This window comes from Taudactylus pleione, unplaced genomic scaffold (assembly GCF_031769625.1).
Source record: "Taudactylus pleione unplaced genomic scaffold, aTauple2 ptg000279l, whole genome shotgun sequence".
NCBI lineage: Eukaryota > Metazoa > Chordata > Amphibia > Anura > Myobatrachidae > Taudactylus > Taudactylus pleione.
Window position 1 is genome coordinate 2,643,938 of NW_028284681.1, and position 17,714 is coordinate 2,661,651.

The 17,714-nt window shown below is 43.9% G+C and overlaps 2 protein-coding genes across 7 annotated transcripts in view; one reads left to right on the forward strand and one right to left on the reverse strand.

Annotated features, from left to right (window-relative positions):
* Positions 1-4,923, forward strand: part of SLC12A5 (solute carrier family 12 member 5) — an 82,179-nt gene extending 77,256 nt beyond the window's left edge. For all 3 annotated transcript variants that reach the window (XM_088481931.1, XM_088481932.1, XM_088481933.1), the window contains one exon: positions 1,160-4,923. In XM_088481931.1, coding sequence (XP_088338057.1) covers positions 1,160-1,251 — 92 coding nt within the window. In that variant the 3' untranslated portion in view covers positions 1,252-4,923. The remainder of the gene's footprint in view (positions 1-1,159) is intronic.
* A 3,918-nt stretch (positions 4,924-8,841) lies between these two features.
* The window catches only part of NCOA5 (nuclear receptor coactivator 5), an 82,410-nt gene continuing 73,537 nt past the window's right edge, over positions 8,842-17,714 (reverse strand). For all 4 annotated transcript variants that reach the window (XM_088481935.1, XM_088481934.1, XM_088481937.1 and 1 more), the window contains 2 exons: positions 15,921-16,238; positions 8,842-9,886 (listed from right to left, as the gene is read on the reverse strand). In XM_088481935.1, coding sequence (XP_088338061.1) covers positions 9,231-9,886; positions 15,921-16,238 — 974 coding nt within the window. In that variant the 3' untranslated portion in view covers positions 8,842-9,230. The remainder of the gene's footprint in view (positions 9,887-15,920; positions 16,239-17,714) is intronic.

A 17,714-nucleotide genomic window follows, 5' to 3' on the forward strand; every position in this document is an offset into this window, starting at 1 on the left:
CCATAAAGTGAAACCCAATGGCTCTGTTATTTTTCTCAATAGTGAGAAAAATATTAACTTAATTGCATTTCATGGAAACATTTAGAACACAGTACCCTATATTCAAAAACATTAACAAAAAAAATTGTAAGAGCATAACTGAAGAAAAAAACGCTCAAAAGTTTTAGAAGACCCCCAGTCTATCTTTTTAAATTGAAGCAATTCAAGTCCAATAAATAACCCGAAAATGGAACAAAGGTAAGCACCGTCAATGGACTATAAAGACTGGAAGGTCTTTTGGCCCTATGAATCAAAATTTTGTTTGTGTGGTTTATTCACTACACCCCACATTTTACTATTAAAAGCATTGCCTTATTAAACTTTGGGCTTAATCATGCCAGAAAGAGGATTTTAGAAGCTGCCCCAAAAAAACCTTCAGGCTATGTCATAACTACAATGTCTTCAAGAAGAAAAGCAGACAGTAGGCTTAAAATCATGAAATGGGCAACAAACTCTACAGATTTAAACCCCACTTAGCTGGTTTTATATGACTTGGACAGAAGGGTGAAAAGCAAAGTAACCTACAAGTGCGACACATTTACTTCTGCAACAGTGTTGGGAAGAACTTCCTGAACAATATTTGATTTCCATTGTAGAAAGAGGTGTGTTGTTCAGCGGCTATAATGGCAAAAGGCGTCTACTTTGGATCAAAAATTCAAATATTTTGTTTATTCTTTGTTTTTACTTCCAATTATTTCTTTGTTGTATGCTTTAATTTCAGAGGAAATTGAGACATTTAACTGCATACATTTCAATATTAACTAGAAAATAGGGGTGTTCTAAAACTTTTTCCAAAAGTATGCTTATATATATACATATATACACACATACACACACACACTATATATCAATTTTTAGGCCTTTCATAAGGCATTTACGGCTGAACAGTTTGCTGATCAGTTATCAGGAATATGAAAACTGTTAAGTGCAGGAACCTTATCTGTATGGAAATATTTTGTATAATACTTAATATTCTTTCCACACATACTTTTTAAATGTGCCTGAGCACAGGTTACTTTTGTTTATAATCATCCCACCATATGGGAAGTTTACTTATAGTTTTTCCTATATTAACCATTTGTTCTTCAATTATGTTATGTACTTAAGAAATTGTCTCCAGATATGGAATTTTTAGAAGTCCTCACAGAACATCTGGACCGGGTAATGTTGGTTCGCGGCGGAGGACGTGAGGTCATTACCATCTATTCTTGAGCATCAGAACCTGGATGAAGTTTTTGCTGCACTTAGCAGGAGCCTTCGAACCTCTCTTCATATTCTAAAGGCATGAGGGAGATCAGGAGAGATGGTGGGGAGGCATATGGTCAGTGCTCAGAAACTTCACTTGCTTCCACCATTTCCCTCTAATGCCCTTACATGTGAACTGCAGCACCAGATCTTCCATTCCAGCACAAGTGCAACTGTTTCTCATACCTTCATCAGCGTGCCACTGATGAAGATAATATATAATTCTTTACATACAGTCTATGTACGTTTCTTAAACTGAGCTGCACTGCTTAAGATGCTACCAATACTGTCCCCTTTTTGTGCATCCTGAGATCCACTGTTACACCAATCTCTCCCTGACAGACTTGGAGAACACATGGGTTGTACAAGCAGAAAACAGGAGATATTTCCACCATCTTCACTCTTTGGTGATAAAGATCACTTTCATTGATTACGGCACTGGTGTGACAAGATAAGGGAGAGAGGGGAGTATTCACCAGCATGCTTTACCGTTCCAAATGTTCCTCTCTATGCCCTTTTCTTGACTGCCGCTATTTTCTCCTCGGCTTCAGCAATTTGATCTGTCAGGACTTGGGGGAACAGCAGAAAGTTACATACAAACTTACTGTTCATTTGGACTGAATACACCCCAAATGAGGAACAAGTGATGGGAAAGAGGACCGAATACAGCATTTACAGCTGTGCAAGGACCATTCAGCTGTGTAAGAAATCAAGCAAGGGCTGTCTAAAAAAAAAAAAAAAAAAAAGATATCGTTTGATGCCGAGGAGCATGTTGCAATAATAATCTGATGCAAAACAAAACAAACAAAAAAAAAAAACAGAACATATCTGCCTTTTACTTTTAACTGAACCCTTTTTTTTTTTTTTGTAGGCTTGCCTTTGAGGAACTTTGCAGTAAATACACCAATATTTTAAACACACAGACCAGACTGGGGCAAGAGTTTTTGTTGTTTTAGACTAGTGGCAGGGAAACCACTGCACCTTTCAGAGACTGTGAACTGCTTCCATGATCTTACATTGCATGGCCTAGAATAGATTGCTTATGTAATACCCATCTCACACCATCCTAATCTGCATTATTTTAGCTGTGATGTCTATGCTTGCCTGTTGTCCTCAGCCTCATGACATTATTCCCCCATTACATTTAGAATTAGTAACACCGAGTGGATCAATTGCTGTTTGATGTGACAATAAGATCTGTGATATTGTGTGCTGGAGAACAATTAATAGGCCGCTAGCGTTCATACAGTTTGAAACATGACCTTTCAATTAGAATATGCTAGTCAAGAATTATATTTATCTCCAGGGAACCAGTCTTCCAGAACAGTGTTACATGATTGATTTACCCCCACCCTAATTTTTTTTTTTTGTCAACCATCTACCCAAGTCAGTGCAGGTATAATATAGGTTGTTCATTTTCGATAGGCACTTTATATTAGGTAATGGTGTAATCTTAAATCAGCACTCCCAATAACCTATGCGTTTTAAAAGTGCCATATCAACAGCGCTGTGAGTTCCATGGCAAATGTGTGTTGAACAGCACCCACTATTGTATATAATATATATATATTTTTTTTCCTTTTAATATATAAACAGAGATTTATTCAGGCTGCTGAGTACTGATGTTTAAAATTTAGTTAAAAGTAGAGTGAGCATGTAAGACAACATTTTATGAATTTTCATGTGTAGCACATTAAAATACTTATTTATAATTAATAGCTCAAGCACTTCACAGAATTATATTGTACAAATTAAAATCTATATAGGACTGGTTTGCTTTTTTTGTTTGCTGGTGATTTCATGTTAAAGTGTAGTATTTGTAATAAATGTATTCCATTTGTGAGAACCTGACATATGGTTCCAACAGATAACTGCAGCATGAAGAGACATGTGGAAGGAAAGTCCAACACTGATCTTGCTCTACTTTTAAAAAGAAAACTTTGATGTTATTTTATGGAGCATTGACTAGAGGAGCACCCTCAGCATTAGCAGTTGTGACAGGCCAGAACTACTTCTGTAGTTGTGTTTTGATGTTGTTTTGTCCATTTTGCCTTGTGTGAAATGAGAATTTCACCAGCCTTGCATGCACAAGTTGATGAATGATCTGCAAATTTTGTTTAAGGGGAACTTTTCTTTTGGTAAAGCATGCTGTTATTTGTGCAAATTTATACTTGACCGGTAACAGCATTCCAACTCGCCAAGTTTCAGTTGGCGTAGTTTGGGCAGCTGTGAATTACACCTTTTGGAGCAACCACAGGTGTCCAGTTGAGCAGGCTGTTTGACATTTGTACATACAAGAGTGACTCATGAGTTTTGCTATATCTCCCTTGAAGTGCCTCTAAGAGTGGAAAAACTGGCTCTCTTTTTGCTCCAGATGCTGTTTCCTTAGAGTAGAGAATAGTAAACCACTAAAACTGAAAAAAGGAACTTTCTTGGTCACCTACATCTGGAATAAAGTTTGCAATAGAAATGTTAAGGTGTAAGTACTTTGGAAGCAAAGGCATATAATTTTTTTTTTCACATGGAAACATGCCATCATAAGGAAAAAAATTCTAAATATTTTCCAAAAGCTGCCCAACTCCAATCTGGACTATCAAGGAAACCTAGGGAGGGCTTTTAATCACCATGCACTGGTTTGAACAATGGCAGATACATTTGGAAGGGGGACACATACACACTGGTGTTTTGTAGTGAGGAGCAACTTACCAAGAGGCCAGGATTTACTTGGAAACCAGTTAATACCTAGTACTCATTTTGTGTAGCTCAGAGATGGAACACATACATTATTGCTTCTATGCAGACATATCAGGGACCTTTGAGAAAAATAAAAATAAATATTTTGGTACCAGTTTTATCATCTTTAAAAAAATAAATAAATAATAATAATAAAAAAAAAAAAATAGAGTGGGGAGACCTAGGCCCTCTTCAGCCACTAGTACAGACTGGAGTTGGCAGAGATTATTTTACAGGAAGCTACAGGGCTGGGCAGGATGTCTATATTGAAACCTTCCAGTACTACTATGCTGCTAATAGGCATGTTCTATATAATTTTAGGGTGGGAGTAAATAATGAACTTGAACTTGCTAATGTGGCAGCTTAGCAATTCCAATTTACAAGTTGCACTAGAAAAGCCAGAATGCTATCTGGCTGACATAGTAACTTTAGAAGAAAATGAACTCCCAATGCTTCAAGTTATCCATTGATTTAAACTCACATTGTGAAAATATAATATATATATTTTACACACACACATTTAATAGTGTTTTGGAAAGTCCCCCAAAAAACGTGATCTAGGACTCCCCAACTGCACTCTATGTTTCATGTACTTCCTAGTGATACAAGTGTTATCTCCTTATGTGGCTAGTAAATAAAATGCTTTAAACTAGTGTTCATAACAAAGTATATAGATTTAATCCATGTACAGATCTTGTTCCAAACCAAATGATACACTGCTATAGACTGGCTGCTTTTTGTTTGTGTATCTTCCAGAAATAGTTTTATGTTTTGTGTAGTTATTTACAGTGTGGTTCTTTGTGGTTGAATGCTAGTATACTTACTCATACAGCTTTAATGTGCAGATTTAATTTGTTTTGAGACTTCTGTCAGCACAAAATGCAATAAACTTAAATTTTATTTACACCCTTTGAATGTTGTGTTCAATGTTGCCCTTGTATCATAAATTTTAGTAACTTCTGCATAACATGTAGATTTTGAAATTAATATATAATCTAATAGCTGTACATGACGGGACACCACATTTTGCAACTATAAGACTAAATTATGTAACAAAGATGGAAATCATTTAATATAAATAATCAATGGAGTCATAAATATAATAAAATAAATGACACTATATAAAATGACAATTAAATGCAATAAAGAGACAATAATAAAAATGAGAAAAATAATAAATGAATGGTTGGAATATAGCAATGAAAAAGAAACACTGCGCATTGAATGTTTCCAATAGAATGATTTTCACTGTCAATAAGAGCAGGTAATGTCCCGAATCTTAGGTAGGTGTATAGTGTACACTATATAGTGGCAGTGGACAATTGGAACCAGCGCTCTGTAGGAAATAGATGTTAAAATGTCACAATTGTAATGGGAATATCTATTAATAACAGTGATACCTATATTTAGTAATTTGTATCCATTTAACTTCTGAAAGTGATGTGGCATAGGACTCTGTCCGTTATAGGTGAAGCCGCTATAGCTGTCTGACACCAGGACACTCAGTTTACCTGAATCCCCAGTCAGTAGTAGATGCAGTCATAAGTCGACCTGTAGTAATAGGCCCACATAAATCCGGTGACCGGCTCAATAGCTCTAATATACTCACTGGTATGTGAGAGCCGTCCGTAATGGGATGCCTGGAGGAACACTGCAGATGGAATCCAAACTGTACAAGGCGCGGCCGCGACTTGTAGGTGCTCCACCAGGTACACGTGGAGGAAAGCAGCAAGTACACAAAGGTACCGGAGATAGCTGGCAGCAGCGGCAACAATGGCCGGACAGGTACACAAGAATGGCGGAGGTTGCTGGTAGTAGCGGCGGCAATAGTTGAACAGGACAATAGGGAACAGCGACGTGTTTCGTCCCGACCTCGGGACTTTTTCAAGCTTGAAAAAGTCCCGAGGTCGGGACGAAATGCGTACCTGTCCGGCCATTGTTGCCGCTCCTGCCAGTTATCTCCGGTACCTTTGTGTACTTGCTGGCTGGGAGAGTGACTGCGTTGGCGCCATGCAGGACACCCCATCCACCAGTCAGTATACACCTATGTTGGTTGTTTGCTGCTCCTTCCCGGGGACTGCATGTCCCATGTGCTGTGGACATGGTGAGTCGCTGTGCGGTGACTGCCCCGTTCAGGTATTGGGGACATGATTGGTTGCTTTAGTTGGAGAGTTTACATTTAATGATCTGGACCATAATATATATTTTCAGGCATTGTGTTTATGAACAGTTTCTTGGCTGCTATACATGCACAGAGTGTGATATCATTGTATGCAGTGGGTTGGATCAGAACATTGCTCTATATAGATGTTACAACTACTTATAGAAAGTACATTTTGTTAATATATATATATATATATATATATTTTATATATTTTGAAAGTGAGATACCTTTTCATATCTGGGACATTATTTTGAGGTACACTGTTTTAATCATTGCAGGACCTGTTCAGGACGTCGGAATTACAATTCAAAGTTACAATGTGTCAGGGTATCCAGTTACCAAGAATTTGCTATATTTGAGGCTTTATCTCTTCATATATATTGTACCCAATGTTTTACCAGATTTGTATCTTAGTTGACCTCTTTAAGGTCAACCGCCGCTCCAACACTACTACTATATAACTGTCTATAATTAAAGGGTAGTAAATGCTATGCCTTTAAAAAATTGCGTGTGCGCATATTATAAATGATAAATACAAGCACACGATCTTTGTCCAAGTCCATCATAAGCAAACAAATATGTTTATCAATGTGTCAGCCTATTTTTAGCATCGGTTATCTGCATTTATGAATCATCAGTCCGGGTTTACTATGAGGAATAAGACATTTTATCAATATATAATTATGCCTCCAGTATAGTTTTCTTGCGAAGGGCCTTATTATTAAAAGATTTAAATTTACTAGCATATTATCCGTAATACCAGTTCAAGACCTTTGCACATAAAATTACAGGACGAGACTCACATTGTATCATTGTCGTAGTATTTGTGGTTATGGTTTAACAGCATTAAAATCAATGATAGTTTACTCACCTTCTTTTTCTATCTACTTTATTAACTGATGACAATCTCATTAAGAGTCCAATGCATTATGCAAGACCCTTAACAGCAGAAGCGAAATAGTGAGTAACATTGCGGTTACACTGTTGTTTCTAGGGGTTTAACTGCCATTGGATGATCTCTCACTCCTCATTGATGGCTCTTTGCTAAGTGAGGGGAAGTAGAATTATAAGTGGACTAATCTTCACCCTGACCGTCCTCGTTACTTCATTCTAATTAGGAAGCATGTTATACAGACTGGTGTGATTTTAAATAGTGCTATTAAAGCATTATGTGACAACTATGCTGCTTTATATTTTCGCCGCTTGTTTGATGATAAAATAATTTCTTTGATTTATGTGATTGTGATTTACCCCTGAGGTATCAATTCCTATTAACCACCCACTTCATTAAATGTCGACTTGAAGGGGCCGTTCTATGAGATAGGATACTCCACTAGATTATACATCCATAGACCTTCCTACTGACTGTATTGTGGGTGGATTCATATTATATGTTATAAGTTTTGTCCTTTGTCATAGATATATTATCTTGGATTGTATTAAAGGTTATGTTTTAACTATTTCATATTTACAAAGAATGCTCACAAAATAGAGTTTCTTTTTCTTCTTCTATCTTCAACTAGGTTTTTACTCTAGTGAACACCGCCACTGCCCGATATGTAAAATTCTTGATATGAATAGGGAATAGTGGTTATATGTTTGAATATTTACACTTCATTACTATTGGTCAGTGCGTCGATTTTCCAATTTTTTTCCCCTTTCAACTTTCCTCCACGTTTACCTGGTGGAGCACCAACAAGTCACGGCCGCGCCTTGTACACTTTGGATTCCATCTGCAGTGTTCCTCCAGGCATCCCATTACAGACGGCTCTCACGTACCAGTGATTATATTAGAGCTATTGAGCCGGTCACCGGATTTATGTGGGCCTGTTATTACACGTCGACTTATGACTACTACTGACTGGGGATTCACGTAAACGGAGTGTCCTGGTGTCAGACAGCTATAGCGGCTTCACCTATAACGGACAGAGTCCTATGCCACGTCACTTTCAGAAGTTAAATGGATACAAATTACTAAATATAGGTATCACTGTTATTAATGGATATTCCCATTACAATTGTGACATTTTAACATCTATTTCCTACAGAGCGCTGGTTCCAATTGTCCACTGCCACTATATAGTGTACACTATACACCTACCTAAGATTCGGGACATTACCTGCTCTTATTGACAGTGAAAATCATTCTATTGGAAACCTATTCAAAGCGCAGTGTTTCTTTTTCATTGCTATATTCCAACCATTCATTTATTTTTCTCATTTTTATTATTGTCTCTTTATTGCATTTAATTGTCATTTTATATATTGTGTCATTTATTTTATTATATTTATGACTCGATTATTTATATTAAATGATTTGCATCTTTAAATATTAGCGCAGTTTTTCCTGTTTGTGGTTTTTGTGGGGTTGCAATTTTCCCCTTTTTCTTATTTACCGCTGCATATATATTTAGTAAGTGTCATTTTAAGCGCTTGGATATCTCTTTGTAAATTATGTAAGCCCATATACTGCAAAAAAAAAAAAAAAAAAGATAGGGCGCCAACAACTCATTGAGGTACATGGGGTGCTATAATTTGTCAGTATTCAATGTAAATCTGCAAGATGTCGGGAGTTTTCTTTCCAGGTGGCCTGGACACAGTATTGCACTAGCACAATACAGAAAAATTAAATATTTAATTTCAAGTAAATGGTTCTTACATTTTTTATTTTGTTTTAATAATCTTTTACTTAAAAAATTTTTTCCAACAGAATACAATTCTATGTAATTTAACATACAGGACCATGAAGGGAATAAACTAATAAATCATTCAATTAATGCAAAACTTTTACTTTGTGGCTAAGAGGAGGATGTGAAACAAAAATTCACAGAATACTTCTGGGGGGAAAAAAAAAAAAAGTCACACCAATGGTTGGAACTGAGATGCACAGAGTAAAATTAAAGTCTTTTTAGTGAGGTCTCATATAAAAACAGATTAACAAGTTGGTGAGGACAACAAAAAAAAAAATACAACCGTTCCTCAAATGTTAAGAAATGCACTAGTAGATTCTCACTATAAGTAAACAACAAAGATCTTTATGGCCTAGAGCCTAATAGTGATGGGGGTAAGAGCCCATAGAAGGTTGCTGTGGTGGCATACTGCGAACAGCCTGTCCAGCTGTCTGACTCACCAAGTGAGAAAGTGCAGGTCCACTCTGGATCAATGTGTCCAGAGCCTTCTGCACACTAGGGTTGTCAAAGTTTATGCCTGTAGATGCTCCGGGTCTCTGGCTAGGTATACTGCCAGGAACTTGAGCACGAATTGGAAGTTGCCCATATAAGCCCTGCATATGTGGAGGTTGGACAGGTCTGGGTGCTACACCCCTTATAGCTTCCCCTTGTACAATGGAATTAGGAAGTTGGCTCAATACAGGCTGAGATCTCTGTGAAGATGGGCCAAAACTTGTTACATCCATCTGCCCTGATGGCCGTTGTTGACTGTGTGACATAATGCCATAGCTCTGGCCTTGGGCACTGACTGAAGCTGTTGTAGCACTGGGTAAGTTTGGGTTAGCAGTAGCTCCACTATTGAACAGACTGAGAATTTTTGCTTGCAGCTCCTGTTGAGAGTTGCTCACAGTTTGAGCATCTGTGGTAGCAGAGGTCATCTGCTGAGTCATCTGAAGTGGTTGATTGCTTGCAATAGTAGATGAGCCATCAAGTGAAGGTGCTGAAGTTGGTCCCAATGATGGCCTTGAGAGCGGTGCTGTAATAATAAAAAAAAAAAGTGCATACAATCAAAACATTGCAAATCTTAACAAAATTATAATATGAGATCTGGTAAGAACTTACCCTTGTTATCTCTATTTCTACGAAGTCCATAGGGTTCCACAGGATACCTTGGGGTATAGGTGTGATGTCAGTCGCTGGGCACCATAGAGTTAAGCTTTTCAGCCTCCCAGGATGCACTAGGGTCCCCCTCCTATACCCCGCCCCCGAGCCAAGGCACCTCAGTTAGTTATCAAGCCATAGGCCGGAGGAGGAGAAGGAAGAGAGAGAAAAAAGATCTGGACACATACAAGAATCACATTCTCACCAGAGGGAGACGGAAAACCGGTGACCAGAGCAAAGCCCATCTGCAGCACAGGTGCGACAGGGCGCGAGTCCTGTGGAACCCTATGGACTTCGTAGAAATAGAGATAACAAGGGTAAGTTCTTACCATATCTCATATTTTCTACTTCAGGGTCCATAGGGTATCCACAGGATACCTTGGGGATGTCCCAAAGCAGTATCCTTTAAAGGGTGGGGACGCTCCTGTGCAGAAAGGAGAATCCGCAGCCCGAAGGAAGCATCCTGAGAGGCAAAGGTGTCAAACCTGTAATACCTCACGAAGGTATGGACAGAGGACCACGTAGCAGCCTTGCAGATTTGAACTGCCGAGGCACCACGTCGAGCTGCCCACGAAGGACCCACAGACCTAGTGGAATGAGCCTTCAGAGAAGGAGGGACCGGTAGGCCTTCATGAAGATAAGCTTCAGAAATAGCCATACGGATCCAGGCTGCCAAAGTTTGCTTTGAAGCAGGCCAACCCTTTTTACGGAAGCCATAGAGGACAAACAAAGCGTCCGACTTCCTAAACGAAGAAGTGCGGTCAACACAAGTCCTTAAGGCCCGCACAACATCCAAAGAGGCCTCACCCACGGAAAGACTCGGTGAGTTAAAGGCCGGAACAACGATTTCCTCGTTAACATGAAACTGGGAAACAACTTTGGGAAGAAACTCGGGCCGAGTGCGGAGCACTGCCCTGTTCCCATGAAAAACCAAGAAAGGGGGTCTACAAGAAAGAGCCCCTAACTCAGAAACACGTCTGGCCGAAGCAATGGCCAGAAGGAAAACAGTCTTAGCTGTTAGCCATTTAAGATCCACTGAGCCCAGTGGTTCAAACGGCGGTCCTTGGAGAGCCCTCAGGACCACAGCCAAATCCCAAGGCGCCACAGGTGGAACAAAGGGCGGCTGAATGCGGAGAACACCTTGCATAAAGGTGCGCACATCCGGGATTGTAGCAATACTACGGTGAAACCAGACAGATAGGGCCGAAACCTGTACCTTCAAAGAAGCAAGGCGAAGTCCATGATCTAGTCCCGCTTGCAGGAAGGCGAGAATCCGAGACAGACGAAACTCCCGCGGTGCATAACCTCTCGGTCGACACCACTGGAAGAACATATGCCACACGCAATGGTATATCCTCGCGGAAGACGGTTTCCGAGCTCGAAACATGGTACACACCACAGAGCTGGAAAACCCCCGGGACCTCAGCATGGCCGTCTCAACAGCCACGCCGTCAAAGACAGCTGAGTCAGGTCCGGGTGAAGACAAGGACCCTGAGACAGAAGGTCCGGTTGTAGCGGCAAACGCAGAGGACTGTCCACGGACAGACCCTGAAGGTCTGAGAACCAGTGCCATCTGGGCCACGCGGGAGCTATCAACAGGAGCGTCCCTCCTTCCTGTTTGAATTTCCGGATTACCCGTGGAAGAAGGGAGACCGGAGGGAACAGGTATGCGAACCGGAACGTCCACCGGACGGACAGAGCATCCACCAGAGACGCCCCTTCGTCTCTTGTGCGAGACCCGTACACCGGCAACTTGTTGTTGTGCCGGGACGCCATGAGGTCGATCTCTGGAAGACCCCACCTGTCCACCAGCAGTTGAAAAACGTCCGGGTGCAGGGAGCATTCCCCCGGATGAACGTCGTGGCGACTTAGAAAGTCCGCCTCCCAATTTAGCACTCCCGGGATGAAGACCGCTGATATGGCCGGAAGATTGCGCTCCGCCCAAACCAGGATCCGAGAGACCTCTACGAGAGCCGCCCGACTGCGAGTTCCTCCTTGCCTGTTTATGTAGGCCACGGTGGTAGCGTTGTCCGACTGGACCTGTACCGGGTGACCCTGGAGAAACCGATGTGCCTGCTGGAGAGCATTGAAGACCGCACGGAGTTCCAAGATATTTATTGGAAGCTCCGCTTCTGTCGGCGTCCACCTGCCCTGGAACAGGTGTGGACCCGAAACTGCTCCCCAGCCCTGAAGACTGGCGTCCGTTGTCAACAGGACCCAATTTGGAACCCAGAACGGACGTCCCTTGTTGAGGTGGGTCGTCTGTAACCACCACGCAAGGGACAGGCGAACCTCCGGGGTGATCACAATCGTCTGGGACTTCAGAGACTGAGGCAGCCCGTTCCACTTGGACAGGATCAGGTGCTGCAGAGGTCTGGAGTGAAACTGGGCGTATTCCACCATGTCGAACACCGACACCATGGAGCCCAGTAACCTCATCGCCGAGTGTAGGGACACCCGGCGGCTGTGCAGACAACTGCGCACCCTTCACTGTAAAGCAGAGATCTTGTCCTCCGTCACAAAGATCCTTTGCTGTCCCGAGTCCAATAAGGCTCCAAGATGCAGAATCCTCCGAGACGGGATTAGAGTGGACTTCTGCTAGTTGATTAGCCAGCCGTGCCGTTGCACCAGTGCAATGGTCAGGTCCAAGTGGCGTAACAGGAGCTCTGGAGATCCTGCCACCAATAACAGGTCGTCCAAGTACGGCAACATGCGGACTCCCTGCAGCCGCAGAGAAGCCGCCATGACCGCCATCACCTTGGTGAAAACACGTGGTGCTGTCGCCAGGCCAAAAGGTAACGCCCGAAACTGGAAGTGGTCGCTGCGGATTGCAAACCTGAGGAACTGTTGATGGCGCAAAAGAATAGGGACATGCAGGTAAGCGTCCTGTATGTCCAATGACACCATGTAGTCCCCAGGTTCCAACGCCAGAATGATGGACCGTAGGATCTCCATCCGAAACCCGCAAAGACTTGTTGAGTGCTTTGAAGTTGAGAATCGGACGATGCGACCCATTGGGTTTCTGTACCAAAAATAGATTTGAATAGAAACCCTGACCCCTCTGGGAGAATGGAACAGGCACTATAACTCCAGCCTGGAGCATAGTGTGCAATACCTTCCGCAGCTCCGTAGCCTTGTTCCGGTCTGATGGTAGACACGTGGTGAAGAATCGAGCCGGGGGGTCTGTGCCGGAAGGAGAGGGCGTATCCGTGGGAAACCACCTCCAGAACCCAAGTGTCTGTCGTAGTGGCCGACCAACACTGGGCGAACTGCAGCAGGCGGCCCCCCACCCTGGGATCCCCCAAAGGGAGGCCCGGACAGTCAGGCCGCAGGCTTGTCATCTGGCTTGGGGGCCGGACGTCTGGTACTCCATGCCTGCTTCCGGGGCTTGGCCGATTTCTTAGGGCCAGCCTGTCGAGGAAACGACTGTGGTTTGGGCCTGCACTGGGCCCTAGATGACCGAAAGGACGATGGTCCAGAACCAGAAGGAGCAGCGGCCGACAGGAGACAAGCCGATTTGGCTGCCGCCAGCGTGGCCACAATCTTATCCAGATCCGGACCGAAGAGAACTTCTCCGGTAAATGGCAACGCCTCCAGACCCTTTTTGGAATCTGCGTCCGCCTTCCAGGATCGCAGCCACAAGGTGCGACGAGCAGCCACCGCTGCTGAAGAAATTCTAGACACCAGAGTACTAATGTCTAGGGCCGCCTCGCTGATATAAGTGGCCGAATCACGAAGATTACCAATCAACTCCGCCTGTTCGGCCGGACAGTCGGAATCAAAAGAAGCCTCTAATGAATCTGACCAGCGCTCCATCGCTCTGGCAACCCAGCAAATGGCCATAGCCGGCCGTGCTGCCCCCCCCCCGCAAGGGAATAAACGGACTTCAGGCAGATCTCCACCTTGCGGTCCATAGCATCCTTAAGGGAGGACATAGATGGCATCGGCAATGTGGCACTACGGACAAGACTGGTCACGTGAGAATCCACCTGTGGAGGGGATTCCCACTTTGCAAACTAAATTATCCGCGAACGGATAAGCCACCACCAGGCGTCTCTGCGGCTGGTATCTTTTGCCAGGCTGTTTCCACGCCTCCTCTAAATGGTCCACCAACTGACCCGAAAGAGGAAAGACTGTGGCATCGCCCTTCACATCTTTGAAAAAGGCATACTTAGATTTAGCCGCTGGGGGAACTTCGTCCTCAATCACCAAGGCTGTGCGGACCGCCCGAATAAGTCCAGGAATATATACTTTGGACTTAGCATCAGCGTCCTTAGTATGGAGAGGTTCCTGATCGTAAGGATCCAGAATCTCCCCATCATCAGACGTCCCATCGTCATCCTCATAAGGAGCCGACAGACGCCACCGGCCGTTTATGCGGCCGCATCACAGACTCCCCTTGCAACACATCCGACAAGTGCTGTACAGAACTGGTGATGGAGTTAACCCACGCTGGCTCCTGAGAAACCGGGAGCGGGGAAATAGGGAGACTGTGGGGTACCACCAATTGTCGTGGGAAACCCTGCATGGGTGACGACACCACTGACTGCTGGGATAAACCCATCGGTGTAAACGCGGGCTGCGGAGCTAATTGGCCCACTAAGGCTGTAAGCGCCTGAGCGAAACAAGCCCAGGGCGGCTCCTGTACCGGTGCTGTAACCGTAAGAGGCCGCGCCATGGACAAACACTGCCGGCAAAGGCCCTCCGCGCTACCCTCCCCCTCCGCTAACGGTACTTTACACGTAGTACACTGTAGCCGGAGAGGAAAATCACTTTCGGACATGATGGTACAAAGTATGTGACCCCTCTCACCAATTATAACTTAAATAGGCGAGAGACCACCCTGCAGCACCGCACCGCAAGGGCTTAGCAGAAAGAACAGGGACAGTAATAAAGCTGACAGTTTAGAGAAAAGTTACAGGCAGCAGCGCTAGCACAGTCACATACAATGCAAAGAAAATCAATTCCTGCACTAACAGCGCTGATCACTCAACTACGCAGACAGGGCCTGGTAGGACACAGCGCTGCATACACAGACCTGACCACAGCGGAGGAGAGGTATGCGGGGGGACCCAGACCACGATGCTTCCGTCCAGCGCTTCCAGCAGCGTTCACCATGCGTTCTGGAGAAGATGGCCGCCGAGGAGCAGAGAGGAGGCTGGCCTGGGGGAGGAGCGCTGCCACAGGACCAGTCGGCAGCATGCAGAGAGGGCTGTGTGCAGCGGGGGAGGCGCCGGCTGTGAGACAGGGAAGGCGCGCTCCCCTGGCATGCATTTAACCCCTGGGACGCCGCAGCGCTACCGCTCTGCTGCGGTCCGCTGTCCCATGGGGTAGTGGAAAGCGCAGGTTGGTCGCCTGGCTCCACGCTGCAGCCAGTCCCCAGGGAGCCCCCTGCCTGGGGACTTAGGACCATGTGACCAGCGGGGACCCACCGCGGAACCCCGCTGCTTACCTTTGTCCCCCTTGGATCCGGCCATGGTCCGGAACATCTGGGGTCACCGCTAGCTGTGACCCCAGAGGCTCACCAGCATCCCCGGATCGGTACCGGCGTTCTGGTACCGGCGGGGGTGTAGGGAAGACAGCATGGACGTCAGGACTGACTGTCCATGCTGTACATCCAGATGTGCAGCCACAGCTGCACTGAAGAAAGCTTCAGGGGCTCTTCTAGCACCCACTCCAACAGGTGCACCCGACTCCGGCCGGGCACCAAACTAAACTGAGGTGCCTTGGCTCGGGGGCGGGGTATAGGAGGGGGACCCTAGTGCATCCTGGGAGGCTGAAAAGCTTAACTCTATGGTGCCCAGCGACTGACATCACACCTATACATACCCCAAGGTATCCTGTGGATACCCTATGGACCCTGAAGTAGAAATATCATTTTCCCAATTAACCAATGCAATGTAAATTACCTTGTGAAGGGTCAGCAGACATGACTAACAATCTCTCTTTCCTTTCCCGTAAATAGAGGATAACTTTGTCGATTTCATCTGCAGTAACATATCTATTATCTGCAATCAACCCAAGCAGAGTCATAATTCCTGGAGGATGAGGCCCTCTTATTCCCTCCTCCAAAGATGGACCACGCTCTTTTAGGATAGCTTCTGCAGACATCTTGGCAGCTTGTCGTGCAATATCTTCACGTTCCTTCTCTCGTGTTTCTGTTTTGAAGCGCTCATAGTGTCTTGCCACAAGCACCATGGCATCGGCAAGTGGCATATTACGATGCTCTGCAATATGAAAATGCTTTATTACCAATCTTGTTTTGTTTTTTTTATAGCAAGTGTGCTACAACTGCTATTCAAATTCTAAAATGCACAATATGTATGTTATTTTCCAGTGGGAAATTTAAAGGGTATGTAGCCTCAAATGGCACATTACACTATTAAAAACAATTTAGCTTCTTAGACCTTTTAAATATATTCAAATATTTGGGGTTTGATCATGGGGAATATTTTTCCAATGCAAATCAAACATTTTATTGAAGGACACTGCTAGAAGTTTACTGAAAAGTAAAACTGCTAACTTACCGCAATAAACTTACAGAGTAGCAAGTGTACATACAATGCAGTTTATCTGCTCCTGCTAGCTTATGACATTGTATGCATATACACACCCATCTGCCATAACATTAAAACCACTGAAAAGTGAGGTGAACAACAGATTATCTTGCTACAATGGCACCTGTCAAGGGGGTTTGGGATATATTAGGCAGTTAGAGAAAAGTCAGTTCTTGAAGTCATCTTGGAAGCAGGAAAAATGTCCAAGCATAAGGATCTAAACAACTTTGACAATGTCGAAATTGTGATGGCTAAATGACTGTCAGAGCATCCCCAAAACAGCAGGTCTTTAAAGGTGTTCCTGGTATGCAGTGGTTAGCACCTACCAAAAGTGGTCCAAGGATATACAACTGGTGAACCAACATCATGGTCATAAGTGCCTAAGGCTCACTGATGCACATGGGGAGTGAAGGCTAGCCTGTCTGGTCTGATCCCAGAGAAAAAAAAAAAAGCTACTGTAGCACAAGTTGCTAATGCTGACTAATATAGAAAGGTGTCGGAACATAAAAGTGCATTTCAAGTTTGTTGCATATGGGGCTGCGTAGCCACAGACAGGTCAGTGTACCAATGCTGACCCCTGGTCACTGCCAAAAGCACCTGCAATTGGTACGTGCGTGTCAGAACTGGACCATTTAGCAATGGAAAAAGGTGGTCTGGTCTGATGAATCATGATTGTTTTTTTACATCATGTGGATGGCTGAGAGTGTGTTCGTAGTTTACCAGGGGAAAAGATGGCACCAGGATGCACTATGGGAAAATGGCAAGCTGTTGGAGACCGTATGATGCTCTGAGCAATGTTCTGCCCTGACATTCATGCAGAGGTTACTTTGACACTACTACCTACACATTGTTTTATACCATGTAAACCCCTTCATGGGAACATTATTCCCTGATCGCAGTGGCCAATTTTAGCATAATGCACTCTGCAAAATTTGTTAAGGAATGGCTTTAAGAACAGGACAAAGTTCTAGGTGTTAACTTGGCCTCCAAATTACCCAGATTTGAATCTGATGGAGCATCCGTGGGATGTGCTGGAAAAATAAATACAAGCCATGGAGGTCCCACCGCTCGACTTACAGGACCTTAAAGAATCTGCTGCTAACTTCTTGGTGCCAGATCACATGAAAAAATCTGGAAAGGTAGTTT